We start from the raw sequence: 27,666 nt of genomic DNA, 5'->3' as shown, positions 1-27,666 counted from the left end.
ATTCAGCGATCTGGGGAGACGGCCCAAACCCAGTCACATGTCTGCATCCTTGATGCCTGGGGGAGGATTCCAGTGGAAGGAGGCCTCTCGGTCCCTGGAAGATTAAAGATGGCTGCCCACTCTGTGATACTCCTTGTGTGGTGAATTGGGCTCTATCTCCCTCTCCTGGCCTGTGACTGCTCTGGCCAATAGAATACAGCAGATGTGACACTATGCCAGCTTCAGGCCCAGACTTTAAGGGAACTGGCCTTCTGCCTTGGTCTCTGGGAGCCCTGAGTCACGCCATAAGAAGAATGACTGGAGAGACCACATGGAGATTATATGGGGAAGGGAGAAAGGCCCACTACAGCCCAGCATTCCAGCGAGCTCTGCCAAGACCCCAGTGCTTTATATGTATTTCTTTCTTTTTCATTTTAGAGATGGGGGTCTTGCTATGTTGCCCAGGCTGGTCTCAAACTCCTGGACTCAAGTGATCCTCTCACCTTGGCCTCCCAAAGTGTGAGGATTACAGGCCTGAGCCACCACACTGGCTGACTCCCATGTTTTAAAATGTACCTGGGATTTTGTTTTTATTCAGGTATGGAGAGGCCAAAAGATCAGGAGATGATTGTCATTGAAAGACAGTTCGTTAGTCACAGTTATCAAGAGGAGAGGGCATGCTATGTCACACAGGGCCACATGGGGAAGCAGCAGGGGCAGTCAGGGGTCAGAGGAGGAAGGGGGAAGTGTGGGCCAGAGCCTTTGTTGTGGTTTTAGAGGGAAGGACTAGGCAATGCAGAGTAGCCGAGCTGGATGGGTTTAGGATTGGCTAGTTTGAATAATTTCCTTGGGTTCTGGGCTCTGGAGTGGTCTGTAGTTGTCTAGTACCTGAGCAGGATGATTCAGGATGGGGGCTAGCATCCTGAATTGCAGGAGCTGATAAATGGAGGTAGGAGGTGTATGGGGGTTATGGGCTCAAGATTGGTTGGTTTGCAATGAAGAGGTGCTCCCAGGCAAGATTGCCATCTCTAGGAATTGGCTATCCCTAGGAAGGGCAGTCCCTCTCTGGGGCCATAAGGCCCCTGGATATCAAATCATCATAAAATACAGAAAAGAAAAAAAGCATAATTAATAGACCAGGCATGGTGGCTAACACCTGTAATCCCAGCACTTGAGGCTGAGGCAGGAGGATCACTTGAGCCCAGGAGTTTGACACAAGCCTGAACAACGTAGTGAAACCCCATCTCTACCAAAAACAAACATACAAAATTTGCTGATTGTGGCGGCGCATGCCTATAGTAGCAGCTACTCAGGAGGCTGAGGCGGGAGGATCGCTTAAGCCCAGGAGTTAGGGGCTGCCGTGAGCTATGATCATGCCACTGCACTCCAGCCTGAGCGAAAGAGTGAGACTCTGACTCAAAACACAAAAAACAAAAACATGATTAATCCATCCAGGAATGAAAGAAAAACACCTTGGGCTTTCCAGTCCACACTGAGCTACCAGCTGACTCCCCCAGCTGAGGCCCCAGGCATCGCAGAGCAGAAGGAGCAGCCCTGCTGTGTTCTGTCCAAATTTCTGACCCACAGAATAGTGAGACAGAGTCACAATAACATTGTTGTTTCATTTCAGAGGCTTTAAGTTTCAAGGCTGTCATGTAGGTGTAGATTTCTGGAGCCCCTCTATCCTCTCAATACTCACTCATTAGCAGACTCCTTCCCAGTCTCAGAAGGGACCTGGGAAAGATAATTCCATGACTGGTTAGAGACACGACTCCCATGACCATGTAATGAGCTTTTAGCTCCCATTACAAAGATGAAGAAACTGAGGTTCAGGGAGGGAAAGTCATTTACCCAAGGTCACACAGTGCAAATCCAGGCCTGCCAGATTCCAGCGTCCAGCCCCTTCTACTGCACCAGCTATCACCGGGTTGGCCTCTCTTCATGGAGCCCACGGTTGAAGGTGAGAGATCCTTATGGATGGTCTCCACGCCAGGCGCCCCGTGAATCTCACCTGCCCCCTCTCCACATGCTCCTTATGTTTTCCCACTGGAGAAATCCTGCATTGCCTCTCATCAGGAGCTGGGCCACAACTGCTATTTCCAGACCCTGGGAAGCTTCAAGTGCTTCCCTTCCACTGGCCTTCCTGCTGCATCCATGCAGAGACGGTGCCATCTTCCCTGCATCCTAGCGCCCCTGGCTTCAGGTATATCAAAGTCCCAGCACTGTGTGAAATTCAGTTTGAACACATCTCAGCAGGCTTTGTGAATACATTAGTTTTTATTTTCCCCTAACATGCTACACGGATGGAGGGAATGGGAGGGGGCACTAGAACTTAATATGCAAATGTATGCAGATCGCATCTAAATGAGGGTGTCCCAGGATTAATGGGAAGAACAGGCAATCAGAGCAGGCCCAGCCCAGCATGCAGCCCTGGGGCTCTGCAGCAGCGCAGTAGGAAATGACTCTCCCGGGAGAGTGTCTTGGGCTCTTTTTCAGAGCGTGTTCTTTGAAGCAATGTCTCCACAGCACAGGGGAAGGAAGAGCTACGGAAATTGGTTCTGGATACTTCCTGGCAAAGTGTTCTCAATTGCTTCAACTATGTTGGGGGTGGGTGGGGGAGAGGGGGTAGAATCTCTGAACCTCTCCGTTAACACAGCCAGCAGCAGCTCTCCCTGTCAGTGATTTCTAAACCAAAGGAGCTTGCTAACATCTACTACCAGATCATACCGATTACTAAATCAGAATCTCTTGAGAATCTTTGTTTTTTAAAAGTCCCCAGACTTAGGAAATACTGACGCAAACCAGGGGTTCTTAATCTGGAGACTGTTACAGGTTCCGGGGGCCCTGTATAGCAATGTTCTTGACCCTTCCTGCATCTTAGAATCACTGAGGCTTAAAAAAAACCCAATGCTCAGGCTGCACCCTAGACCAATTAAGTCAGATTCTGTAAGAGGGGAGGTGAAAGTCAGGCATCAATATTCGAAAGAACATCCCAAGTGATTCCAATGGGCAGCCACATTTGAGAAGCAATGCTGAACAGGCATTCCTACGAGACACTTGTTTCACCTGTGCTCGCTCTGGGGCTATCACTAGCTGCAGGCCCCCCACCCGGTGCCAGCTTCGGAGACTACTTCTCGGAAGGGGACCATAGTCAGAATTCGTGTGCAGCTGGTACGCACTAGCATAGCAGCATCAGTTGTAAAAATACTGAAATATGGCTGGGTGTGGTGGCTCATGCCTGTAATCCCAGTACTTTGGAAAGCCGAGGCAGGTGGATCCCTTGAGCCCAAGAGTTTGAGACCAGCCTGGGCAACCATGGCAAACCCATTTCTATAAAAAATGCAAAAGTAGCCAGGCGTGGTGGAGTGTGCCTGTGGTCCCAGCTACTTGAGAGTCAGAGGTGGGAGGATCACTTGAGCCTGGTGGCACAGGTTGCAGTAAGCTGTGATCGTGCCACTGCGCTCCAGCTTGGGTAACAGAGTGAGACCCTATCTCAAAAGTAAAATACTGAAATACTTCCCCATCCACTTGTAACTTGGGCTGCTTTGAACTTTTTAAGTGCCCCACTGACCTAGAATCACCCTCCCCTTCTCCCCAGACCCCTGGTTGGTAAGTATTTGAACATCATCCCCAGCAATAATATTATGGTGGGAAGCACCTGCTTTATATAGTCAGAAAGGGTTAGATTCCCACTTGCTTTTGGCATTAGCTGTGTGACTTTTGGACAAGTGGCTTCACCTCTCTGAACCTCAGTTTCCTCCTCTGAAAATGGGGTCAAATGCCCTCCCTATCAGCGTAGAGATGAAGCTGCACTAAAGCAGAGGTCTCAAATTGAGCATGCATCAGAATCACTTGGCTGGGCTGGGTGCAGTAGCTCACGCCTGTAATCCCAGCACTTTGGGAGGCCGAGGCCAGCAGATCACCTGAGGTCAGATGTTCGAGACCAGTCTGGCCAACATAGTGAGACCCTGTTTTCTACTAAAAATACAAAAATTAGCTGGGCGTGGCCACAGGCGCCTGTAGTCCTAGCTGCTCGAGAGGCTGAGTCAGGAGAATTGCTTGAACCTGGGAAATGGTGGTTGCAGTGAGCCAAGATCGTGCCACTGCACTCCAGCCTGGGTAACAGAGCAAGACTCTGTCTCAAAAAAAAAAAAAAATACTTTGGCTTGTTAGGACAAAGACTGCTGGGCCCCACCCAGGAGTTGCTGATTCAGTCATTCTGGGGTGGAGGATTTACGTTTCTAACAAGTTCTCAGGTGCTGCAGAGGCTTCTGGTCCTGGGACTACAGTTTAAGAACCATTGAACTGGAAGATGTATGAGAAAGTGGGCTGGGCCAAGAGTACAGGCTCAACCCAGGCTTGGAAAAGGGTCAAAATATGTGCCAGTTGCCCTGTGTGCCATTCAGGCTTCTCCCTCCTGAGCCTTTCCCCAGGGCTGTCTCCATCCATTTGCCAAGTAAGGACTGAGCCCCCGCTAAATGTTTAACTTTGGGTTTCTCAAAGATTAAGTCCCCTTCCCAATTCCTCTGCATTGTGAGCAGGACCAGATTTAGACCTTTAGTAGTTGTGATTACTAAAAATATGGTGCCCCTCCCATCTGTTGTCCACAGCAAAACAACACTAAACCCTGAAATGACTTTATAAAATAAAGAACAAAAGAGAACTGATTTTTTTCCCATGCTGGGACCCAAGCATATTCTTATCTGCCAGTGGGCAACCCAGTGTCAAAGGAGCTGGTTCCAGGCCCACTCTCTTTCCCCTCCACTTCCACGACTCTCCCTCCATAGCACCATCCCTTCTTGTAGACAAGAACCTCTCATTTTAAATAAAACTCTGAGCATGGTGGCTTATGTATGTAATCTCAGCACTTTTGGAGGTGGAGGCAGTGGATTGCTTGAGGCCAGGAGTTCGAGACCAGCCTGGCAACATGGCAAAACCCTGTCTCTACAAAAAAACCAAAAATTAGCTGGGCTTGGTGGAGCACACCTGTAGTCCCAGTTACTCGGAAGGCTGAGGTGGGAGGATGGCTTAAATGCAGGAGGCGGAGGTTGCAGTGAGCCTAGATCACATCACTGTCCTCCAGCCTGGGTAACAGAGTGAGACCCTGTCTCAAAAACACAAAAACAAAAACAAAAAAGCCTACATTTGACTTTTCTCTGCCCTGCCGGCTACCTCACTCTTATTTTCCTTTTTTATCTCCCGCTTTCTTTTTCCTACAAATTCCAGCCAAATGCCTCACATCTGTTCTGTCTGTTGGTTCCTAGACATAACTCCTGCAGTCTGGCTTCTGGGCAACCACCCCTCCCTGCCACTAGACTGCTGCCCCCACGGACTTCCTGTTTGCTAGAGCCAGTGATCTGATCTTAACACGGGATTTGGAGTCAGAAGGCCTAGGCAGGTGCTGTGTCACTCGCCAGCTGTGTGACCGTGACCAACTTAAAGCACTTCTCTGAGCTGTGGGTCTGAATGTCAATTTGTAAAGTTGAGACGAGAGCACTAGAGTAACAGAATCATAATAGCTAACCTTTGGGTGAGTGCGTGCGTGCGTGTGTGTGTGTGTGTGTGTGTGTGTGTGTACCTGCTAAGAGCCAGGCACTGTGCTGAGAATTTGCAATGTATAATCACATTTATACATTGTATATATATATATTGGGGATCATACATGTATAATCCCCACTACAACACCTCCAAGAGAGGTCTGCTCCTTTCCTCACTTTAAATGAGAAAGTGGAGGCATAGTGAGGTAAAGCGACTTGCCTAAAGTCACACAGCCAGTAAATGATAGGTACTAGAACTTGAACTCAGGAGGTCTGATTCCAAAGTTTGTGCCATGTGGCTTCCCTACTGATGGTGCTCAGTAGATAAGTGGGAGGTGTGACTTAGTGTTAATGGGGACTCGAAGAGTCAGTGTGGGAATTGTCATCACCCTGAAGCTAGGGTTGGCAGGTGTGTTTGTGGGTGGGGGTGGGACACTTTTGAGTGATGCTCTCCCCTGAGGCAATGTCTTGTAGGATACACACCTTTCTATTTCATCTCAGACTTCAGTGTCTCTTCCACATCCTGCCAGAACCTCTCTGGCCTGGCTGCCCCTCCCCTTTCTGGGTGGTTTGGGAGAAAGAGGCTTGGAGTTCCCCCATCCTAGATAGCAAGACAGATTCCTCATCTTGTGAGGCTGACCCTGGTCTGGGGAAATAGAGTTATTAATAGTGGCCTGCAGGGCTGTGTCATCCAGCTAGTGACTCAGGGCTCCAGGGGTGCATAAGCCACCTCAGGGCATAAAGGTAGCATAAGCTACCTCAGTGAGCAGCTTAGGGTCCAAGCTATGACTCTACTTGAGGGTATATCCTGTTCTCTGCCTGCACTCCCAGGGTCTTGGCTAAACTCTGTTGTGGTATTAAAAAGAGAGGCTGGGGAAGTGGGGAAGGGGATGTGGTAACTAGAACCACTTCCTGCCATTGCAGTGTTGAAAGCCAAGCTCTGTCCAAGTTCCCCTTGATGGGGGTTGGGGAGTCAGGGGGTAAAGGAGGAAGTTGATGGGAGTGGGGGTGGGTAGGTTAAGAAAAGGAGAAGTCTTGTTTGGATTGACTCCAGGAATCAAGATTTGGATTTCCTAGCTGCTCTTTCCCTATTCCCACTTGTTAAAAACAGCTGCTGTCCTGAAGGTGATCCTAATTAACATACAGCAAGCACTTACTATCATGTGCCAGGCACTTTATATTTGCTAATTCTTTGATCCTTACAACCACCCCATGAAGGAAGCACTATAATTACTCCAATTTTACAGATCGGGAAACTGAGGCAATTAAATGGTTGTGTCAATTGCCCCTTCCACATAGCAAGTCAGTGGCAGAGCTGAGATTTGAACTTAGGCAGCCTGGCTCCAGAGTGCAGGCTCTTGCTCTGTGACCAGTATGAGTCTCTGTTTCCTCATTGCATGATGAGGTTAATTGGAATACATAAATACACCTTCCTTTTGTGATGCCTGCCTCTCTGGTAATTAATTATTCATTCAATTTCTCCCCTTGCTGAACTCATGAAGCAATGAGACAAAGGCTATCTTGGTCACTACTTGGATCTTCCCAGTTCTTAGCATAATGATTAGCCCAGAAAAACTCAACCAGAATGTGTTGAGTAAATCATCTTTAAAAGGTTTGAAGATCATCAACAACGGTTGTTTGAGTATCTGATAAAAGTTTTAGGCCCTTTACACAGAAAAATCAACATATACCATTAGCTGGGGGTGAGTCTGCCCCTCCCACTCGCCCAGGGTACATTTGGCAATGTTTGGTAACATTTCTGGTTGTCACAACTGGCAACTGGGGGAGGTGCTACTGGCATCCAGTGGGTAGAGGTCAGGGATGCTGCTATGCATCCTGCAATGCCCGTGACAGCCCAAAGTGTCAATAGTTCTAAGTTTGAGATATGTGACCTACATACATAGATATACATATATGTCATATTTGGTACCATTGATGGCAAGTTGGGGGTAGTTATTGGATTTTTCCTAAAAGCCTGTGTCTGCCATCCAGATGAAGATTCCCCCAGATTGGAGGATCTCTTCCTCTTAAATCATGCTGCTGTATGACCTCACATTCCTGGGTCTAGAATCTAGTTCCTCGTGGGTTCCCTGTCCTAGCTTCTGATTCCCTAAATGCCTGGGCCTCCTCTCTTACCTTCAGCGGGTAGCAGGGGATCAAAGGAGAAGGATCCAGGTTTTTTGTGCTGCCCCTCTCACCACATCCACCTACTCACGTCTATACTGGGGTCATCACACTTCCCTGTAAATGGTAATAAAGATGAAAAGCTTTAGAACCAGGCAGTTCTGGGCTTGAACCCTAGTTCTGTGGATTAACTTTTTCTGTGATCACAGGCAAGCCCCTTAACTCTCTGATCCTTAGTTTCCACCTCAAAACAGGAGGGATACTCATTGAACCTACCTTACAGGTGGTAAGGATGAAATGAGAGGCTTATAGATAATTTATTATGGTGCTTTACACAGTAAATCTAAAAAAATACATTATTATTATTATAGTTCAGATAAGTGACTTGCCCAAGGTCACATAGCTGGGAAATGGCAGAGCTGGGACTGAAATCTAGGACTTCGTGACTCCAAAGCAAATGTTTATTAGTTAATGAACTTTAGAACTTCAGGTTTTCTGTAAAGGAAGTTAATTATCTCCATCTCACAGACTCGTTTATTAGATAAGCATAAAAAGTGCCTGGCACATAGTAGGCCCTTTAAATATGGCTTGTTGGGCTGGGCGCTGTGGCCCATGCCTGTAATCCTAGCACTTTGAGAGCCCAGGTGGGCAAATCACTTGAGGTCAGGAGTTCGAAACCAACCTGGTCAATGTAATGAAACCCCATCTCTACTAAAAATACAAAAAAATTAGCCAGGCATAGTAGTGTGTGCCTATAAGTCCAGCTCCTTGGGAGGCTGAGGTAGGAGAATCTCCTGAACCCAGGAGGTGGAGGTGGCAGTGAGCTGAGATCGTGTCGCTGCACTCCAGCCTGGGTGACAGAGTGAGACGCCATGTAAATAAATATATAAATAAATACAGCTTGTTGAGTTGTTAGCATGTTTTCCCAAATAGGGCTTTGAAGAAGGTGAATATAGACCCCACCCGACATTGACTGGCTAGGAAGCAAGGAGGGAGGGAGGCTGCTGGTGTGGGGGGCTTGGGAGGGACGCTTGGCATAAGTGTGATAATTGGGGCTGGAGCTTTGGCTGCATGGAGTTGGGCTCGAGAACTGAAAGAACTCCTAGAGATCGTTTTTCCCCCCTGCATCCTGCCCCGATTTGCAGTTGATGAATCCTAAGCTGAGAAAGGGGAAGGCATTTGCTCCAGGTTACACTGCAGCTTAGAGCCCAATCACCCAGTCTCCTGATTCCAAGTTGGAATCATTGTCTTTTGGCAGGGTCTGGTCTGTCACCCAGGCTGGAGTACAGTGACATAGTCATGGCTCACTGTATCCTCGACCTGCTGGGCTCAAGCGATCCTCCCACCTTGACCTCCCGAAGTGCTAAGATGACAGGAATGAGCCACCACACCTGGCCTAGAATCTTAGTCTTGGCCTCAGTAATTAAACCAATCACCACCATCTGTTGAGGACTTACAACCTACAGTGAACTAAACATTTTATATGTTTGATTTCATTTTAGCCTCATGTCAATTTAGGGACAAAGAGTCCCCCCTCCAACTTTTTTTTTTTACAGCTGAGGAAACAAATTCAGAGTGGTAAGACATTTGCTGGAGGTCCTGAAGGAAGAGAGTAAAGCCATGTCTGCTGGTTTATAGAGGCTGCTACTCTCTCCTTTACTACCCTGAAGATTCAGCCTGCCGAAAACATGGGGTTGCCCTGGTGGAATTCCCCAGTCCCTGCCTAGCAGAGCCCACTCCCTCCGCCCCCAGATGAAGCAGGGAGAGGAAGCTGAGTCAAAGAAGGCTGTCAGGGAGGGGAAAAGAGGACAGAGCCTGGAGTGTGGGGAGGGGTTGGGGAGGAGATCTGACCAGGGAAGGGGTGTTGGAAAAGGCCAAGGATGGGTCAGGGGGATCCTTAGATTCAGAAAGAAGTCTCAGGGAGTCTTCCATCAATTTCCCTTGGCTGACTACCGGAGGCTTTCGGACGGAGGGATGGGGGAGTTGCCCAGCTTCATCCCCAATCCTCCCTTTCATACAGTTCCCACAAGCTCTGCAGTTTGCAAAACCCTACCGCTCCCCTGAGGGCCTGCGGTTTCCTGCGGGTCTGGGGTCTTGCCTGACTTGGCAGTGGAGACTGCGGGCAGTGGAAAGAGGAGGAGGTGGTGTAAGCCCTTTCTCATGCTGGGGCTGCCACACACACACACACAAAAACACACACACACACCCTGTCCCCTGAGTCAGCACCCGCCTGTCAAGGAAGGGTGGGGTCACAGAAGCGCCTCCTTAAAGCCCCCACAACAGCAGCTGCAGTCAGACACTGCCACCCTCACCATGAGCCTCTGGCAGCCCTTGGTCCTGGCACTCCTGGCATTGGGCTGCTGCTCTGCTGTCCCCCGACGGCGCCAGCCCACCCGAGTGGTCTTCCCTGGAGACCTGAGAACCAATCTCACTGACAGGCAGCTAGCAGAGGTGGGCAAACACCTAGTCGAGAGCTGGGGAGGGCTGTTCGGGACGGTGCTGAGTGTCCCAGAGAGGACATAGGGCCTCGGAGGAGATGCTTTAGGGGTGTGTTGGTGGTGATGGGCATATCTGAAGAAGAGAGGTGTCCAGGATTAGGCAATGGGGGTCTTGTGGAGCTTTTGAGCAGTGATGGCCAGAAATGGGGAATGGGGCTTTCCTAGGTGGGAAATGGGAAATGTTTTGGGGTCGGGGAGGCATTGGAGGGTCCTGGGGTAAGCATGGGCTGGGAGTGACAGGGGTAAACCTTATGCAGCTGTGGGGTAGAAATGGGCTAGCGACATCCAGGGGTGAGAAAGAGCTGAGGATGTGTAAGGGAGGGGAGATTCCTGGGTGGTCAGAAAGCACTGGTGTCTGGAAAGCATTTATACTTTATTAAATGCTAGTCCCTGCCGGGCATGGGGTCGCACCTGTAATCCCAGCACTTTGGGAGGCCGGGGTGGTAGGATCGCTTGAGCTCAGGAGTTTCAGCCCAGTCTAGGCAACATAATAAGATCCCATCTCTACAAAAAGTTAAAGAAATAGCCAAGCACAGTGGTGAGAACCTGTAGTTCCAGCTATGCAGAAGGCTGAGGTGGGGGGATGGATTGAGTTCAGGAGGTTGAGGCTGCAGTGAGCTATGATTGGGTGCCACTGCATTCCAGCCTGGGTGACAGAGTAAGAGACCTTATCTCTTCAAGAAAACAACAACAACAACAACAAAAGATTCCCTCCATGAGTGTCTGGAGGGAGTCCTGGCCCAGTTGGGTAGAGAAACGGGTCAGAGCTCTGACATGTGTCTGCCCCTGCACCAACAGGAATATCTGTACCGCTATGGTTACACTCGGGTGGCAGAGATGCATGGGGAGTCGAAGTCTCTGCGGCCTGCCCTGCTGCTTCTCCAGAAGCAACTGTCCCTGCCCGAGACCGGTGAGCTGGACAGCGCCACGCTGAAGGCCATGCGGACCCCACGGTGCGGCGTCCCAGACCTGGGCAAGTTTCAAACCTTTGAGGGCGACCTCAAGTGGCACCACCACAACATCACTTATTGGTGAGCCGGGGCTGCGGGGGCGGCGGGGTGGGGCAGGGAGGACGGGTCTGGCTCCTGGGCCAGCGGTGAACATGTCCTGTCTTGGACGTGTCCCTGGGTTTCCCTACTTAATGTGTGGCCTGTGGGAGAGGGTCTCCACCTCTGAGCCTCTGTTTTTCCTTCAGGGAAATGGCTCTTGCCATCCAAGCCTTCCTGCCAGGGCCATTGTGAGGGTCTAAATAGAAAACAAAACCCCAAAAAACAGTCTGGAAGCGATTAATAGAAGAGAGCGTGACGGCAGGGAGTGTATGTTGGTCTCTGCGATATGGGCTGTCCCTGCTGCCCCGCTCCAGCCTCTCACCTCTGACCTCTTTCCTCTGGGCTCTTCCGCTACAGGATCCAAAACTACTCGGAGGACTTGCCGCGGAAGGTGATTGACGACGCCTTTGCCCGAGCCTTCGCGCTGTGGAGCGCGGTGACGCCGCTCACCTTCACTCGTGTGTACAGCCAGGACGCAGACATCGTCATCCTGTTTGGTGTTGCGGGTGAGAACGCGAGGAGGGAAAATCCAGGAGAACTGGGCGGGGTCAGGGAAGGGAGGACCACCGTGAGCTTGGAGGCAGCTGCGGCGCTGCTTCCTCTTGCCTGCCGGCGCTGCCCTGGCTTAGGCGGCCCCTCCCGCCAGACAGTGCGCAGGGCCAGGGCGCCAGGCTCCGAGAGCTTCGCGCAGGCAGGATTTCAGTCCGCACTTATTTCGGAGTCCTTGCCGTGGGCAGCGCACAATCTGCGCAGCAGTACTTGGCGAATCCTCTTCCTCTTCACCGGTTTCTTCAGAGCATGGAGACGGGTATCCCTTCGACGGGAAGGACGGGCTCCTGGCACACGCCTTTCCTCCTGGCCCCGGCATTCAGGGAGACGCCCATTTCGACGATGAAGAGTTGTGGACGCTGGGCAAGGGTGTCGGTGAGATCCTGAAGCGTCCTGGTCCCCCGATTCCCTTTTCCTCTCCCTCCCATCACCAGCCGCCCTGACTCCGATCCCCCTCCTCCCGCAGTGGTTCCAACTCAGTTTGGAAACGCAGATGGTGCCGCCTGCCACTTCCCCTTCACCTTCGAGGGCCGTTCCTACTATGCCTGCACCACCGACGGTCGCTCCGACGGCGTGCCCTGGTGCAGTACCACGGCCAACTACGACAACGACCTCCGATTTGGCTTCTGCCCCAGCGAGAGTGAGTGTGGGGGCGCGCCGAGGGCCGGGGGCGCCCACCACCCTTGACAGTCCTGGGTTCTAATTCCAGCTCTGCCACTAGTGCTGTGTGGCCTGCAATTCACCCTCCCGCATTCTGGGCCTAATTTTCTCATCTGAGAAACGAGGAGAGGAGGGATGAACTGCAGACCGTCCATGGGTCAAAGAACAGGACACACTTGGGGGTAATAATGTGCTCTCTCCGCCTTCTCCCTCTTTCCCACCTCCTCCTCGCCCCAGGACTCTACACCCAGGACGGCAATGGTGACGGGAAACCCTGCCAGTTTCCATTCATCTTCCAAGGCCAATCCTACTCTGACTGCACCACGGACGGTCGCTCGGACGGCTACCGCTGGTGCGCCACCACCTCCAACTATGACCAGGACAAGCTCTACGGCTTCTGCCCGACCCGAGGTACCTTGGCCCAGCCTAACAGGTTCAGCTCTGCCCTCTCATCACGCATTGGCCCCCGAAACGCGGCTCCTCCGCCCATCAGTTTGTCTTTCCACTCTCATTGGTCCTCAGGACGGCCGTGACTCCGCCCACTTTCACCACATCCCCCGCCCCCACCATCCCTGACTTCCAATGGCCTCGCCCCACCACCGAGGCTCGGCCTTTTCTGCTCAGCTGGCAGCCTCTTCCTTGGTCTGGTGTCACAGGCCCCGCCGACAGGTCTAGCCTCGTCTCAAGAGTGCTCTACAGTGCCCCCTACGCCACCAAGATTGTCTAGCTCCCTATCGGGTCGGCCCATGGTTCCCTATTGGTCTCATTGACCTGGCTCATCCGAAGCCTTGGGTCTCCCCAGCCGACTCAACAGTGATCGGGGGCAACTCGGCGGGGCAGCCGTGCGTCTTCCCCTTCACCTTCCTGGGTAAGGAGTACTCATCTTGTACCAGCGAGGGCCGCGGAGATGGGCGCCTCTGGTGCGCTACTACCTCGAACTTTGACAGCGACAAGAAGTGGGGCTTCTGCCCAGACCAAGGTGGGCGGGGTCCTGAGACCCGGGGGCTGGGGTTCCCGGCTGTGGTGGTGATGGGGTGGCCAGGACTAGGGCCTCGGCCCGGCGCTCACTTTTCAGGTTCCCTCTCCCTCCAGGATACAGTCTGTTCCTCGTGGCGGCGCACGAGTTCGGCCACGCGCTGGGCTTAGATCACACCTCAGTGCCAGAGGCGCTCATGTACCCCATGTACCGCTTCACTGAGGATCCCCCTTTGCATAAGGACGACGTGAAAGGCATCCAGCACCTCTATGGTAAGGCTCTGGGGCAGGGATGGAAGGAGGAGAGGAAAGGGTGTGGCTGTGGCGTGGTACCAAAGAATGAAGGTTTGGGGTTCGGGGGAGGAACGGGGGTGCAGGAGAGGTGGGACCTCAACGTCCATCTGGAAGTAGAGCTTGGGCCCAGTCGCTGCCATGTCAGTGCTTAGAGATGATGTTAAAGAGACTCTAGAGAGAAATAGGCATGGCTTCAAAAGGCAGTCTAGGCTGGGCATGGTGGCTCATGCCTGTAATCCCAGCGCTTTGGGAGACCCAGGCGGGAGGATCGCTTGAGCCCAGGAGTTCCAGACCAGCCTCGGCAACACAGCCAGAATCCCATCTCTAGAATAAATAAATTAGGCGTGAAGGGACATGCCTGTAGTCCTAGCTACTCTGGAGGCTGAGGAGGGAGGATCCCTTGAGCCCAGGAGTTCGAGGCTATAATGAGCTATGATTGCACCACTGCACTCCATTCTGGGCCATAGAGGATGTCAGAAAAAAAAAAAAAAAAAAAGTCTTGTGGTTGCGGGAGGTTGAGTGAGGAGTGTGTGTGCCAGAGGGGGCCTCACTGAGCAGCTTTGGGAAGCAGATGTTCTAGGGGGACAGAGGTATGCGGGAATAGGGAGTGTCTCATCACATGTCTCTTTTTAGGTTCTCGCCCTGAACCTGAGCCACGGCCTCCGACCACCACTACACTGCAGCCCACGGCTCCCCCGACTGTCTGCCCCACCGGACCCCCGACTGTCCGACCCTCAGTGGGCCCCACAGGTCCCCCCTCAGCCGGCCCCACAGGTCCCCCGACTGCTGGCCCTTCTGCGGCCACTACTGTGCCTTTGGATCCGGTGGACAATGCCTGCAACGTGAACATCTTCGATGCCATCGCCGAGATTGGGAACCAGCTGTATTTCTTCAAGGATGGGTGAGGAGGCAGGGATGTGTGGATGCGGGAGGGGGCCTGGTGGAGGAGCTGCCTGTCCCTCCCCGCCCATGGGCCCTGGGTGCAAGGCTCAGAGCCCGTCCTTTCCCTCCTCGCGTCCTCAGGAGGTACTGGCGATTCTCTGAGGGCAGGGGGAGCCGGCCGCAGGGCCCCTTCCCTGTCGCCGACACGTGGCCCGCGCTGCCCCGCAAGCTGGACTCGGCCTTTGAGGAGCCGCTCTCCAAGAAGCTTTTCTTCTTCTCTGGTTAGTTCCCTTCTCCCTCTCCGCCGCCGCGTCAATCCCCATCAGTCAAGGAGGCCCAAGAGACCATCGATAACCCACGAAACGTCTTGTGCGTTTTAGAAAAAGACGCCCCCTGGCGGACGCAGTTTAGCAAACGTCGGGGCGGCTGAGATTCTGCCCCCTCCTCTCCACGCCCTTGCGCCCCCCGACCCAGCGCCTCTGGCCCTGCAGTGCAGGGACTGCGGGCACGCGGGCTGGGAAAGGCCTCGCCGGATCTCCTTCCTCGCGTTCTAGAAGAGTGCGTGCGCACTCTGCGCCCCCAGACCGACGTGACCCTCCTCCCCTGCAGGGCGCCAGGTGTGGGTGTACACAGGCGCGTCGGTGCTGGGCCCGAGGCGCTTGGACAAGCTGGGCCTTGGCCCCGACGTGGCTCAGGTGACCGGGGCCCTCCCGCGCGGCGCGGGAAAGATGCTGCTGTTCAGCGGGAGGCGCGTCTGGAGGTGAGCGCCGCCGCGGCCGCCGGCAGGGGGAGCCCGGGCGCCGTCCGCCGCCCGCCCGCCCGCCGCCTCAGCACCTGTCTCCTCGGCGCCTGCCCGCAGGTTCGACGTGAAGACGCAGATGGTGGATCCCCAGAGCGCCAGAGAGGTGGACCGGATATTCCCCGGAGTGCCCTTGGACATGCATGACGTCTTCCAGTACCGAGGTGAGGGCTGAAGATGAGGGCAGGGGAGGGTCCCTTCATGAGACACCACCCTGGGCTCCTCTGTCTTAGTGATTGGTCAAATTCTGAGCGAGGAAGAAAAAGCCCTTTGGAAACGGAAGCAAGTGTCCCAGCCCAGACAAGATCCCAGTAGAGGCAGCGGCCTTCTCCAGGTCATATAGGAAGTCAGGGATGCAGCCAAGACCAGGACCCAGATTTCCTGCCTCCCCGGCTGGAAGCTCTTTCCCCTTCAGTACAGGACACAGGTGGTTTGCATGGAAGCTTATTTGACAACAGTCATCAAGTGCTGACAATGTTCCAGACAATGTGCTACAGCGAGAGATAAGACAATTCACAGCTGTGTGACTTTGGCAAGTCACTGGTTCTCTACTCTTAGAGCCTCAGTTTCCCCATCTGTAATATGGGGATGATAGCTGGAATTACACTTGACTTCCCTTTCTCCTCAGTCACATCCAAACAGTTGACAAGGTGAACAAAATTTTCTGCCACTAAAATCTTTTTTCAGTCTGTCGTCTTTTGCCATCTTCTTTATAAACACCGCAGCCCAAACCATACTGGTTGTCCAGGACCTTTAACATATTCCATGAGATTAGGGAGGGGGTAGGAGTGGAGGGCAATAGTCTTGGGAGTGACCCCAGATCCATTCCAAGGTCAAAGAAACTAACAGGATCTGACTTGACCCCTGTGTTCTCATGTCTTCCCACTACTCCTGTTATTTACTCTGTTCCACCCACACTGGCTGCTCTTTGAACAGATCAAGGACATTCCCAGCTTAAAGCCTTCGTGCCAATTGTTCCCTCTGCCTGGAAGGCTTTCCCTCCAGATTGTCACTGGGCCGTCCCCCTGTCTTCCTTCAGGTTTCAGTGCTAAGACTACTGCTTCAGTGAGGCCTTCTCTGATGCTTATTATCTATTTACTTGTGTTCATTTTCTCCATAGCTTTCTCTATTTTCAAAACCAATCTTATTTATTTATGTATTGGCTTGTTAATTGTCTCTTGCCTCACTAGAGTATAAGCACCAAGATAAATGAGATCATGCCTGCATTTTTTTCTGCTTACCCCTAGTGTCTTGAACAGAGCACATAGTAGGTGTTGATGAATGAACAGATTTGTTCAATGAATGAGCGTTGAATGGATTGTTCTGAGCATTACGATAGTTGGTCTACTCATTTGCTAGTTCATTCACAAAATGTATATATTGTACCTACTATGTGCTAGGCTCTGTGGCAGTGATTTGGGCCTTGAGGTCTGTGCTGTCCAGCATCTCACACATGGGTGGGTGGGAGGGATGGAGGGGTTATGTGAAAACCTTAGAAAGTTCTAGAAATGGCAGAAGAGATGGTTGTAAAGAACTTGTTCCTATTTCTGTACATGTGGGAGAATTAGAATCCCTCCTCTCATGCCTGCCCATCTCCTGCAGAGAAAGCCTATTTCTGCCAGGACCGCTTCTACTGGCGCGTGAGTTCCCGGAATGAGGTGAACCAGGTGGACGAAGTGGGCTACGTGACCTATGACATCCTGCAGTGCCCTGAGGACTAGGGCTCCCGTCCTGCTTTGGCAGTGCCATGTAAATCCCCACGGGGACCAGCCCTGGGGAAGGAGCCAGTTTGCCGGATACAAACTGGTGTTGTGTTCTGCAGTGCAGGGAGGAGTGGTGGTGGGCTGGGCCCTCTCTTCCCACCTTCCTTTTCTATTGGAGTGTTTCTAATAAACTTGGATTATCTAACCTTTAGAAGCAGACTTTATTTATATATGTATGCACGCATGTATGCACGTATGCGTTGAACTGATAGAGTGCAAAAGAAAAACAAATAACTGATAGAGTGCTTTCTATGCGCCAGAAAGTGTTCTAGGAGCTGTAATTGTTAACATACTCAATCCTCCCTATTAGGAAAGTATGATGTGAAGTCAAGGAAATGATCAGCCTGTTTGATGAATATTCATCAAACATTTATTAAGCCCCTATATAGAGCCAGGCCCTGTACTGGGCACTGGTGATAGAGAAATGAGTTAGACTTTAGAATGCATAAGATTGCCCTTGGAACTTGCTTAAAATGAATGCAACTCCAGGCTCCACCTCCAGAGAGTCTAACTTATTTACAAGGGTAATTCTGTGGCTGGTGGGCGTGGGATCACACTTGGTGAGTGTGCAGCGTATGATCTTTTATTCAATAATACTGAAGTGTATGTGTGTGTGTTTGTGTCTATGTGTTGTGGTTGAGGTCCAGGAACATTTCTCAGTCAAGATGACGTCTGAAGTGGAATTGAATCAAAAAGGATGAATGAGAGCTTCTTGTGCAAGGGATAGTCTTCTTAGAGGGTAATTTACCAAGAACCACTAAACCTAAAACTGTAACTACGTTCTGACCTTCACACACGTGCACAAGACAACACATAGAAGGATGTTGATTGCAGCACTGCTTGTTAGTGAAAAACTGGCAATAACCTAGGTGCCCAGGAGTAAGGCAGTGGATAAATAAAATATGGATCATACACCTGATGATAGTAGCCACCCCTTGAATAGCACGATGTACCAGGCACTGTTCTATGTGCATTATGTGTGATAAGACAACCAGATGAGATAGGTACTCCTATTACTTTGTAGGTACTATTATTACTGCCATCACCAAGCCCTTGCTTTACAGATGAGGAAACTAAGGCACAGAGAATTACACAGCTCACCCAAAGTCTCATAGGTAGTGAGTGGCAACAGTGGGATTTGAATGTGGGTTCTTGGTGCAAGTGCTGGGAGAAGAAAAAGCAGTGGCTGTCTGGAGAACTTCAAATGGCTCAGAACTAGAGCGTGGGGTAGTAGCAGGTGGATAAGGGGGAATGGAGAGGATTCTGGAATGGTTAAGATAGGAGTGCTAGCTTGGGCTAGATGAGAGAAGTCCTGAATGCCAGGCTGAGTATGAATTTGACCTTCAGGATCAAAATCAGCAAAGGGACTTGACTGAAAGATTGAGGCCCATGAGTGGAGGTGATGGGTTTGATCAGAGTTGATCATCTGGACCCAGAGCCCACATGGGAATTTTTTTTTTTTTTTTTTTTTGAGACAGAGTCCCACTCTGTCGCCAGGCACCAGGCTGGAGTGCAGTGGCGCAATCTCGGCTCACTGAAACCTCCACCTCCTGGGTTCAAGCAATTCTCCTGCCTCAGCCTCCCGAGTAGCTGGGACTACAGGCGTGCGCCACCACGCCCAGCTAATTTTTGTATTTTTTTAGTAGAGATGGGGTTTTACCATGTTGGCCAGGATGGTCTCGATCTCTTGACCTCATGATCCGCCTGCCTCGGCCTCCCAAAGTGCTGGGATTACAGGCATGAGCCACTGCGCCCGGCCGCCCACATGGGAATTTAAGGAGGAGTCCAGAGGACTGCCCCCCTGAGCTTCCTCTCTCATCTGTTTCTTGCTCACAAATGACCCACACCCACTGGTGTACAAACATTCCCCGCCATGGCTTGTTTACAGTCTCTCTTAACTCCTGCTTCCCTGTAGATAGTAGTCCATTTCTCTACCCTTCCCACCCCTATTTATGAGAAAACTTCCCAAAAGCATGGTCACTACTCACTGCCTCCACTTCCTCAATCCCCATTCTCTCCTCAGCCATTTCCAGCCTGGCTCCCACCCCACTATGCCACCAAAGTCACCCTCTTCAAAGCTATTTGTGACCTACTTGTAGCTAGATGTGACAGGAGCTCCTCTCTGCTCATCCCACACCAACTCTCCCCACATTGACATGGTGGATCCTGCCCTTCTTCCTGAAACTCTCGGCTTCTGGAACCTTACTTCCGGGTCTCCTTCTACCTCACTGGGTGGATCTTCCTCTTTCTGGTGACAAAGGCACCCTTGTGCTCAATCCTGGGAATTCTCTGCTCTGTGTATACTCATTCCCTGTGATGTCTGGTAGCCCACAGCCTTTTTTTTTCTTTTTCTTTTTTTCTTGTTTTGCATCTTGGTGGTCATATTTATTGGAAGAGCTTGAGAAAAATGAAAATACCATTTAGCTTAAGAAGTTGTGAGTTACTGCAAATGAACTCATTTCAGGAGTGGAAGAATCCCCAGAATTATTTCTTTTTTTTTTTTTTTTTGAGACGGAGTTTCGCTCTTGTTACCCAGGCTGGAGTGCAATGGCACGATCTCGGCTCACCGCAACCTCTGCTTCCTGGGTTCAGGCAATTCTCCTGCCTCAGCCTCCTGAGTAGCTGGGATTACAGGCACGCGCCACCATGCCCAGCTAATTTTTTTTTGTAGTTTTAGTAGAGACGGGGTTTCACCATGTTGACCAGGATGGTCTCGATCTCTTGACCTCGTGATCCACCCGCCTCGGCCTCCCAAAGTGCTGGGATTACAGGCTTGAGCCACTGCGCCCAGCCCACAAATGGTTATTATATACTAACCATTTCTGGGAGATATAATACATGAGCTTCTGCACTCTTAATCGGGGGAAAATCCCTGGTCCCAATGGGAACAGATATGGGAATGATCCATTCTACTGAGGACTCTCAGGAATATTTCAAAGAAGTGACGTTGCAATGTTAGCATCAACTTGAAAATGACTGTTCGGCTCACTGCAACCTCCGCCTCCTGGGTTCAGGCAATTCTCCTGCCTCAGCCTCCTGAGTAGCTGGGATTACAGGCACGCACAACCATGCCCAGCTAATTTTTTGTATTTTTAGTAGAGACGAGGTTTCCCCATGTTAACCAGGATGGTCTCGATCTCTTGACCTCGTGATCCACCCGCCTCGGCCTCCCAAAGTGCTGGGATTACAGGCTTGAGCCACCGCGCCCAGCCCAGAATTATTTCTTAATATCAAAATGTATGCAGGTTTCTCTTTTGAATGTCCTGTACATTTAGAGAGGCCATTGCACAAAGTCTCCTGTTTTCCATATAGAACAAATTCTTTGTTTCAGTGAACTCTCAGTGGAGGGGCAACCAAGACAATGCCATCTCCCTGGACAAAGAGCACTGGAATATTCCGTTTGTTGATTTACATATATCTTCCTATGTTTCGTCACCAATTTCTATAGTACTTACAGTTTCTTCCACATCTCCCAAGAACACATTTAAATGTTGATCATAAGCATGTAATCTGCCTCGAAGCTCTTGGCCATTTCTCATTTTCACATAAATTCGCTCATCTAGGCTGAGCCTGATAAGATCCAGGGGCTCCTCTGCAGTGTTGGTAGTTTGTTGCTCATCTACATCGTCTGCCATGTTTCACGTCCACACCCAATAGCATCTCTCTGCTAAAGACCTGACATTTACATTCCCTGCCTTAACCTCCTCTCCCTTGCTCTGAGCTCCAGGCTCCTATGTTCAACTGCCTACTCCACGTTGCTCCTTAGCTGCCTAACAGGCCTCTCAACCTAATGGGTCCAAATGGAACTTCTGGGCTCCACCTTCCAAACATGCTCCTCTGTTTTTAATTAACTACCTTAATAAGAGACCACATCATCCACCCTCAATCAAGCTGAACACCTAATCAGTCCTAAAATCTAGGAATCAGTTATTTAAACTTCTTTTCTAGTTCAGGGCTTCTCAATCTCTACACTATTGACATTTTGGGCTGGATCCTTTGTTGTGGGGGATTGTCTGACACTGTACATCTACCCTGTACCTTGTAGCATGTTCAATGTCTTCCCCTAGGAGGTGGCAGGATCCATGGCGAGATGCCAGGCCCATTCAGGGTCAGCCCCCTCTGCTAAGGCCCCAGTATGGGGATAGGGTGCAGCAGGGTAACGTTGAACTGTGACTCTTGGCCAGGCAGCCCTGGTACAAGCCCAGATGGCCCAAGAGGCCTTTAGCCCCTAGATGCTACCCCCCACTCCAGCTGTGATAACCAACAATGTCTCTGAATATTGCCAAACATTCCCTGGTGGGAACATTGCCCCCAGTTGAGAACCATTGTTTTAATATAATAAATATACAAAGGTATCTATCATAAGTGTACATTTGAAGACATTTTCACAAATGGAACACAAGTGTATAACCTGCACCAAGTCAAGAAACAAGAGACTGAGCGTGGTGGCTGATGTCTGTAATCCCAGCACTTTAAGAGGCCAAAGCAGGTAGATGATTTGAGGTCAAGAGTTCGAAACCAGCCTGGCCAAAATGGTGAAGACTCATCTCTACTAAAAATACAAAAATTAGCTGGGTGTGGTTGTGGGCACCTGTAATCCCAACTACTTGGGAGACTGAGGTAGGAGAATTGCTTGAATCCAGGAGGTGGAGGTTGCAGTGAGCTGAGATCATGCCACTGTACTCCAGCCTGGGTGACAGAGTAAGACTTTGTCTCAACAACGACAAAGAAAGAAATATAATGTTATCAGCACCCTAGAAGCCTGCTTGCAATCACCACCTCTTCTCCCCAAGGGGTACCACTATCATGACTTCTAACAGCTTAGACTTTGACTATTTTTTTACTTTATTTAAAATAGTATTATAGGGTATGTATTCTTTTGGGTCTGGATTCTTTTTCTCAAGGTTCTATTTGTGAGATTCATCCATACTGTTCTGAGAATTGTAGATGAAATTCCATTGTGTGAAGGTACTACAACTTATTTCTCCATTTTGCTGTTGACAAGCATTTGGGTAGATCCCGAGTTGGGGTATTATGTACAATGCCCCAGGAACATTCATGTAAATGTCTCTTGGTGAACACGGGCAGTCATTTCTTTGGGGTATATACCTAGAAGGAAAACTGCTGGATTGAAGGATGTGTGTATGTTCAGCTTTAGCAGATGTTACCAAACAGTTTCCCAAAGTAGTTTTTGCCTAAATACACTCCCACCAGCGATGTATGAATTGCCAGGATTTCTCCTTGACTTCACTCTTATGGTCACGTGCCACATCTGATCCATCAGCAGGTCCTGATGGTTTCCCTTTCAAAACCTAACTGGAATCAGGCAACTGCCACCACTCTAGTCTGGCTGTCACCACTCCCCAGCTGGGGGTCTGCAGGAGCCTCCTAATTAGACTCCCAGCTCCTACTTTTGCCATTTTTTTTTTTTTTTTTTTTTTTTTTTTTTTTGAGGCTTGATCTTGGCTCACTGCAACCTCTACCTCCTGGTTTCAAGTGATTCTCCTGCCTCAGCCTCCCAAGTAGCTGGGATTACAGGCATGTGCCACCATGCCCAGCTAATTTTTGTATTTTTAGTAAAGACAGGGTTTCACCATGTTGCTCAGTATGGTCTCGAACTCCTGACCTTGTGATCTGCCTCCTCGGCCTCCTAAAATGCTAGGATTACAGGCATGAGCCACTGTGCATGGCCCTTGCCATTCTTTAGTTGAGCCTTCACCCAGCAACCAGAATGATCCTGTTAAATTATAAATCAGATCACATCACTCCCCTGCTCAAAAAATCCAGGCTCCTCCCCAAAGCCTTCAGAAGACCACATGATCTGCCCTTCTGTCTTCCCTCATCTCCACTCAGTCTCTTCCAGACACAATGGACTTGCTGTTTCTTGGACAGTCGGGGTTCCTTCTCACCCCAGGTTTCTGCAGTTGCTGTTTCTTCTTCTAGAGAACTCTTCCCCCTAGATGTCTGCATAGCTGGCTCTTCTCATCAGTGAGGTTTCAGCTCAAATACCACATCTTCTAGGAGGCCTTCTCAGACCACCCCTAAAGCAGTCTTCCCTCTTACCCATTATCCCATGGCCCCATTTTTAAACATACACCCAATCTCAAATGATCTCATCTATGATAAGATTATCATCTACGTATAATCTTTCTCTCCTTATTAGAATTTGAGCCACGTAAGGGCAAGAAGCCAGTGGATCTCATTAACAGACGTATCCCTCGCACTATTACCTGAAACACAGGAGTGTTATCCATATGTGCTGAATGAATGAACGAATGAATGAGCCCCAGGTGTTTAGGAAGACCCTAGCATAGATGCCCGCATTGTAGGGACGACTCTCACCTGCAGGTGGCCTCCTCAGGCCCTTCGGGTGACACTGGGAGCACAGGGCCTCCCAGCGAAGTGGCCAGATTCAGGAGCCCTCCGCACAGCGGGCACTAGGACCCTGCGCAGCGCCGCGTCTGGCAGGGGGCGGCGGGCGGGGGGTGGGGGGGATCCGCTCTTTCTCCCTCCTAGAGCCCGGCTGCAGCCACTTGTGCGATCCGGGCCCTCGCCGCGGCCGCCTGGCCTCTTTCCGTGCCATGAGCCGCAGGTTCACCGTCACCTCGCTGCCCCCGGCAGGGCCCGCCAGAAGCCCTGACCCGGAGTCCCGCCGGCATTCGGTCGCAGACCCCCGCCACCTCCCGGGGGAAGACGTCAAAGGTAGAGGCCGCAGGGGGCGGGGCCTGCCGGTACCGGGCGGGGCGACGAGGGGGAGGGGCCGGGGCGGACCGTCTGTTGGAGGGGGCGGGACCAGGACCGGGGGCGGGGAGGGGTCCCAGCTCTAGGCCTGAGAGGGGAACGGAGCCGGGACCAGGAAACCGTGAAGGGGAGGAGCCAGACGTGAGGTGGGCGTGACCACAAGGGAAAGGGGTGGGGCCAGGGAAGGAGTTGGGATGGAGGCGAAGGGGGCGGGTCTGGTGATGGAGGGGCGGGGGGGCAAGGCGGAGACTAGGCCGGATGGTACTAATGGGACGGGGGCATCTCTAGTAGGGAGCGGGATCAGAGCTGGGAGGTGGCACTAGGGAAAGAGAGGGCTGTGTGTTGAAGCGGGGTGGTCAGGAGCCCCTAAAAGGGAGGCGGCGGGACTAGGTCGTTTTGGGGTCAGGAAAGGTCAGGACCCGTGGGGAATGAGTTGGGCCAGGAGGATGGGAGTAGGGCCAGGGAGAGGGATGGGGTCAAGGGCGGGAGGAAAACTGAGTCAGGGTTGCGGAGGCAGGTGCCGGGTCAGCGGGTCCTCGGTGCCTGGCAGGTCCTCCAATCCTCTACCTCACTGGAGGCGTGGCGGACAGCGACTGGGGATCCCGGTAAGGAGACAGGAGGCAGGGAAGTTAGTGTGGAACCTGGGCAGCTAGATCCAGGGAGGATGCCGTAGCGTCGCTGAATCCAACCCTCGGGGACCCACTTAGCTCCTTGTCTGCTCCAGCTCTGTAAGAGTTGGTAGAAGCCGGCATAGGCGAGGTTGGGGCGTCTTCATCGCGGGCCCTGTGCAGGGGTCTTGTAACGGAAGTTACACGCAGGGCAGAGTAGAGGGGAAGGGAAAGATCCTTCTGGCCTTCGATGGAGAAGTAGCATCCTGGATGCGTGCACAGTCTCCCCGCAGGGGCACTCATCAGGGGACCTCTCCCTGGCTCTTAGGCCCTCGGGTCTGGAAGGAGCAAGGCGAATCGGCTTGTAGTGGCCCCAGCAAGGGGAGGAGGAGGAGGAGGAGGAGGAGGAGGAGGAGCCTCCCCAAGCCGCCAGGGGTCGCTGCCGAGCCGCAGGTGAGCTCGCCCCGAAGCTAACCCAAGAGCCGAAACCCCTAGAGTAGCCCTTAGGGGGTTATCTGGCGAACCTCCTCATTGTACAGATGACCAAATTGAGGCCTAGAATTCCGAAGGGCTCAGTCTCGTGAACCGAACGCCTCCTGGTTGTGGCCACCTGGATTTCTTGGGCTCCTGCTACTCTTCATCTTTCTCATAATCCATCTCTTTACTCATTTTCATGAATGACCTTACCCGCCTCCCAGATCTGAAAGTCAGAAATTATGGAGCCATTCTCAACCCTTCCTTTTCTCTTTCCAGCAAATCAACTGGTCCTCACGTCTTGGCCATTCATCTCTGAAACTTACCCTGAATCTGGCAGCATCGGTCCCCCTCTGTCATCAACACCCTGCTCTAAGCCTCACGTGGCCATGACCACATCCTCTCCACTGGCCTCCCTGCCTCCAGTCCTGCCCTAGCCCTCCTCCACAAAAGCTCTCCATCACTTGCAAAATAAAGGCCAAATCCCTAAGTCTGTCATTCTCTTTCCTCATTTACTTCTGGTGTTCTTGTCCACATTCATTCTCCCACCTCCATCATCCAGGAAAACTCCTACTCATTTTGTAAGTTATAGCTCATTTAACCTTTTCCAAAAACTGTTTTCAGTTTCCTCTTCGACCCACCCACTGCACCATTAGTGCACACGTCCCAGGGGATGGCAGTCATTTTCTTTACTTATGGCTATCCTCCATCGGAACATCTCAAGGACAGGGACCATCTCCTTTTTCTTTGTGTTCTGAGTTCCAGACCCAGGGCCTGACAATTGGTAGGTGCATAATGCTCATCAGAGGAGAGGAGGGTGGCTGTGGGATCCTGCTTCTCTACCCCTGCCTTCTCTTCTCTCACTCCCCATCCCCTGGCTTAGGAATAAGACGGCCCTCTCTCATGTCCCAAGGTGATTGCTGTTTTCCCATTCACACTCTCGGGCTCCTGCACAGTTGAAGTGAAACACAGCCCCCAGGCTTTGCGTGTGCAGGTATGTGTGAGCCTGGAATGCTATGTGCTATGGCAGGAGCTGTGTGTGTGTGTCTTGTGGGAGGAGCATCCCCCATTGGTTCTGATGACCTGTGGGGTGGTCAGTGACTCACTCAGTTCTTTTATTTGTCACTGTATTGGCAGCATGTTGAAGAGTGTGCTGATGTGTGCATTTCTGCGTCTATCTGAGAGGTGGGTACCTGTGTGCAGGAGTGTATTGGAAGTTCCATCTGGACAATGATTTGTGTGACTTTTAACCTTTTAAGGCTGAAACAGCCTCAAGCACCTCCTCTTTGGTAGATCACCGCATGGGGAAGTAGACAAGGTCTCCTCAGGGGAACCCAGCATCTGGTGGTATCTTTCCCACAGCTGTTCTCGTATCAGCCCTCTGGCCTGATAGATTCTCTTCCCACCTCTTGTCCTCACCCAAAGGGAGGGATGGCAACACATCTATGATTTGGAAAGGTTAGGGGGGAGATGGTGTGTGTGTGTGTGTGTGTGTGTGTGTGAAAGAGAGAGAGAGAGAGAGAGAGAGAGAGAGAGAGAGAGGGAGGGAGATTATCTTTTATTCTGGGCCAAAGGAGCAGGGTTTGCCAGTTGGGGTGCTTTCTGCTGCCAGAGGATGAGCTATAGGTGAGAACATGACTTGCAGGGAGTTAAAGAAGCAAGGCGAGGCCGAGCCTCAAATCCAGCACTAACCCTGGATTGTGAGCCACACACCTCACTTGCTTCACCTGGGTCATGGGAGATTGATTGATGGTGACCTGGATGAACAGAAGTAGACCTGATGACAGTTGTTACAACTCTGAGATGCTCCCCTATTCCTTTACCTGATCCCCCACTGTGCCTCAGTTTCTCAGGGAGTCAGGGCCCTAAAAAGAGCCCTGGGCCTTGTAAGACTAACAGGAGTTGGGTTATTTCCCCATGGAGAGGGAGGGAGCTAACTTATGCTGGGAGGATGGAGCTAGACCACAATATAGCCCATCTGTGTCCCAGCTCAGACTCTGTTGTGTGACCTTGGGCACACTGCTTCCCCTCTCTGAGCCTCAATATACCCATCTGTAGAATAAAGGAGTTGAACAGGAAGCTATCTAAGGGTTCTTCTAGCCATAAAAATGCTAAGATTTTGTGACGATTTGAAAGGATGAAGCTCTCTGCCTCCTCTGGACCCTAACCTCATGTTTCACTCTCTCCATCTGTAAATTGGGAAGAATAATGCTGTTGTTGGTATATATATCGGATCTGGAGCTCTCCAGTCATCCCATCCCCAAGCCAGAACTCAGAACCACACTGCCCAGTACCTCAGCCCAAGGTGAGCCCCAGGAATCTCCATGGCAACAAACTGGTTATGAACGGGGCTGCAGTTGCCATGGTGACAGGCTGCTCTCTCTTTCTCTCTCTATCATCCCCGTCCTCTCCCCTCCCCTCTTCTCAATGAACCAGAGCGATCTTTAGGCCTCAGTTCTCCAGGTGGGGTGGGGGTGGGGGGTGGGTGCAGTGAGAAAGGGGTCCGGATTGGGAAAGAGGGAAGATGGGCTGACTCTGCAGGGGAATGAGGGGCTGTTGGGGTGCTGTTGCTATGGTGATGGGGCTGCAGCCTGTTAATTAAACCCCCGGTTGCCACGGAGACGGTGGTGGTTGACGTGCTCCGCAGTGAGCCCTGTGTGTGTGGGGTGTGCTTTGCACTGGACTCATCAATTCACTGCTAAGGTTTTGGGTCCAAGGATGGAGCATGCGGGTG

At 51.4% G+C, this 27,666-nt stretch overlaps 2 protein-coding genes, 1 long non-coding RNA gene and 1 pseudogene across 4 annotated transcripts in view; 2 read left to right on the top strand and 2 right to left on the bottom strand.

Moving 5' to 3' along the window:
* Positions 1-9,832: 9,832 nt before the first annotated feature.
* Positions 9,833-17,260, top strand: MMP9 (matrix metallopeptidase 9). Its single transcript, XM_032263629.1, has 13 exons — positions 9,833-10,091; positions 10,937-11,169; positions 11,545-11,693; positions 11,983-12,111; positions 12,203-12,376; positions 12,634-12,807; positions 13,199-13,375; positions 13,489-13,644; positions 14,299-14,566; positions 14,689-14,828; positions 15,157-15,307; positions 15,407-15,510; positions 16,949-17,260. The coding sequence occupies exons 1-13, from the start codon at positions 9,954-9,956 to the stop codon at positions 17,065-17,067; spliced, it is 2,112 nt and encodes a 703-aa protein (XP_032119520.1). The 5' UTR covers positions 9,833-9,953; the 3' UTR covers positions 17,068-17,260.
* Positions 14,532-23,617, bottom strand: LOC116540228. The gene is made up of 2 exons (XR_004264353.1): positions 23,452-23,617; positions 14,532-15,593 (listed from the first exon to the last, which is right to left on the bottom strand). It is a non-coding gene; the product is annotated as an uncharacterized LOC116540228 (long non-coding RNA).
* On the bottom strand, positions 20,323-21,579 carry LOC116540226 (annotated as a pseudogene).
* Positions 23,617-27,666, top strand: part of SLC12A5 (solute carrier family 12 member 5) — a 38,794-nt gene continuing 34,744 nt past the window's right edge. Inside the window, exon 1 of one of the 2 annotated variants that reach the window (XM_032263625.1) lies at positions 23,617-23,811. In XM_032263625.1, the coding sequence (XP_032119516.1) occupies positions 23,691-23,811 (121 nt within the window). In that variant the 5' untranslated portion in view covers positions 23,617-23,690. Of the gene's footprint in view, positions 23,812-24,873; positions 24,912-27,666 lie in introns of those variants that run through there. The other variant, XM_032263628.1, reaches the window with a different exon arrangement.

The sequence above is a fragment of the Sapajus apella genome, unplaced genomic scaffold, assembly GCF_009761245.1.
Source record: "Sapajus apella isolate SASKATOON/1434 unplaced genomic scaffold, GSC_monkey_1.0 scaffold137, whole genome shotgun sequence".
In the NCBI taxonomy this organism is placed as follows: Eukaryota; Metazoa; Chordata; class Mammalia; order Primates; family Cebidae; genus Sapajus; species Sapajus apella.
Note: the sequence above shows the minus strand (reverse complement) of the source record. Positions and strands in the feature narration are given on the sequence as shown.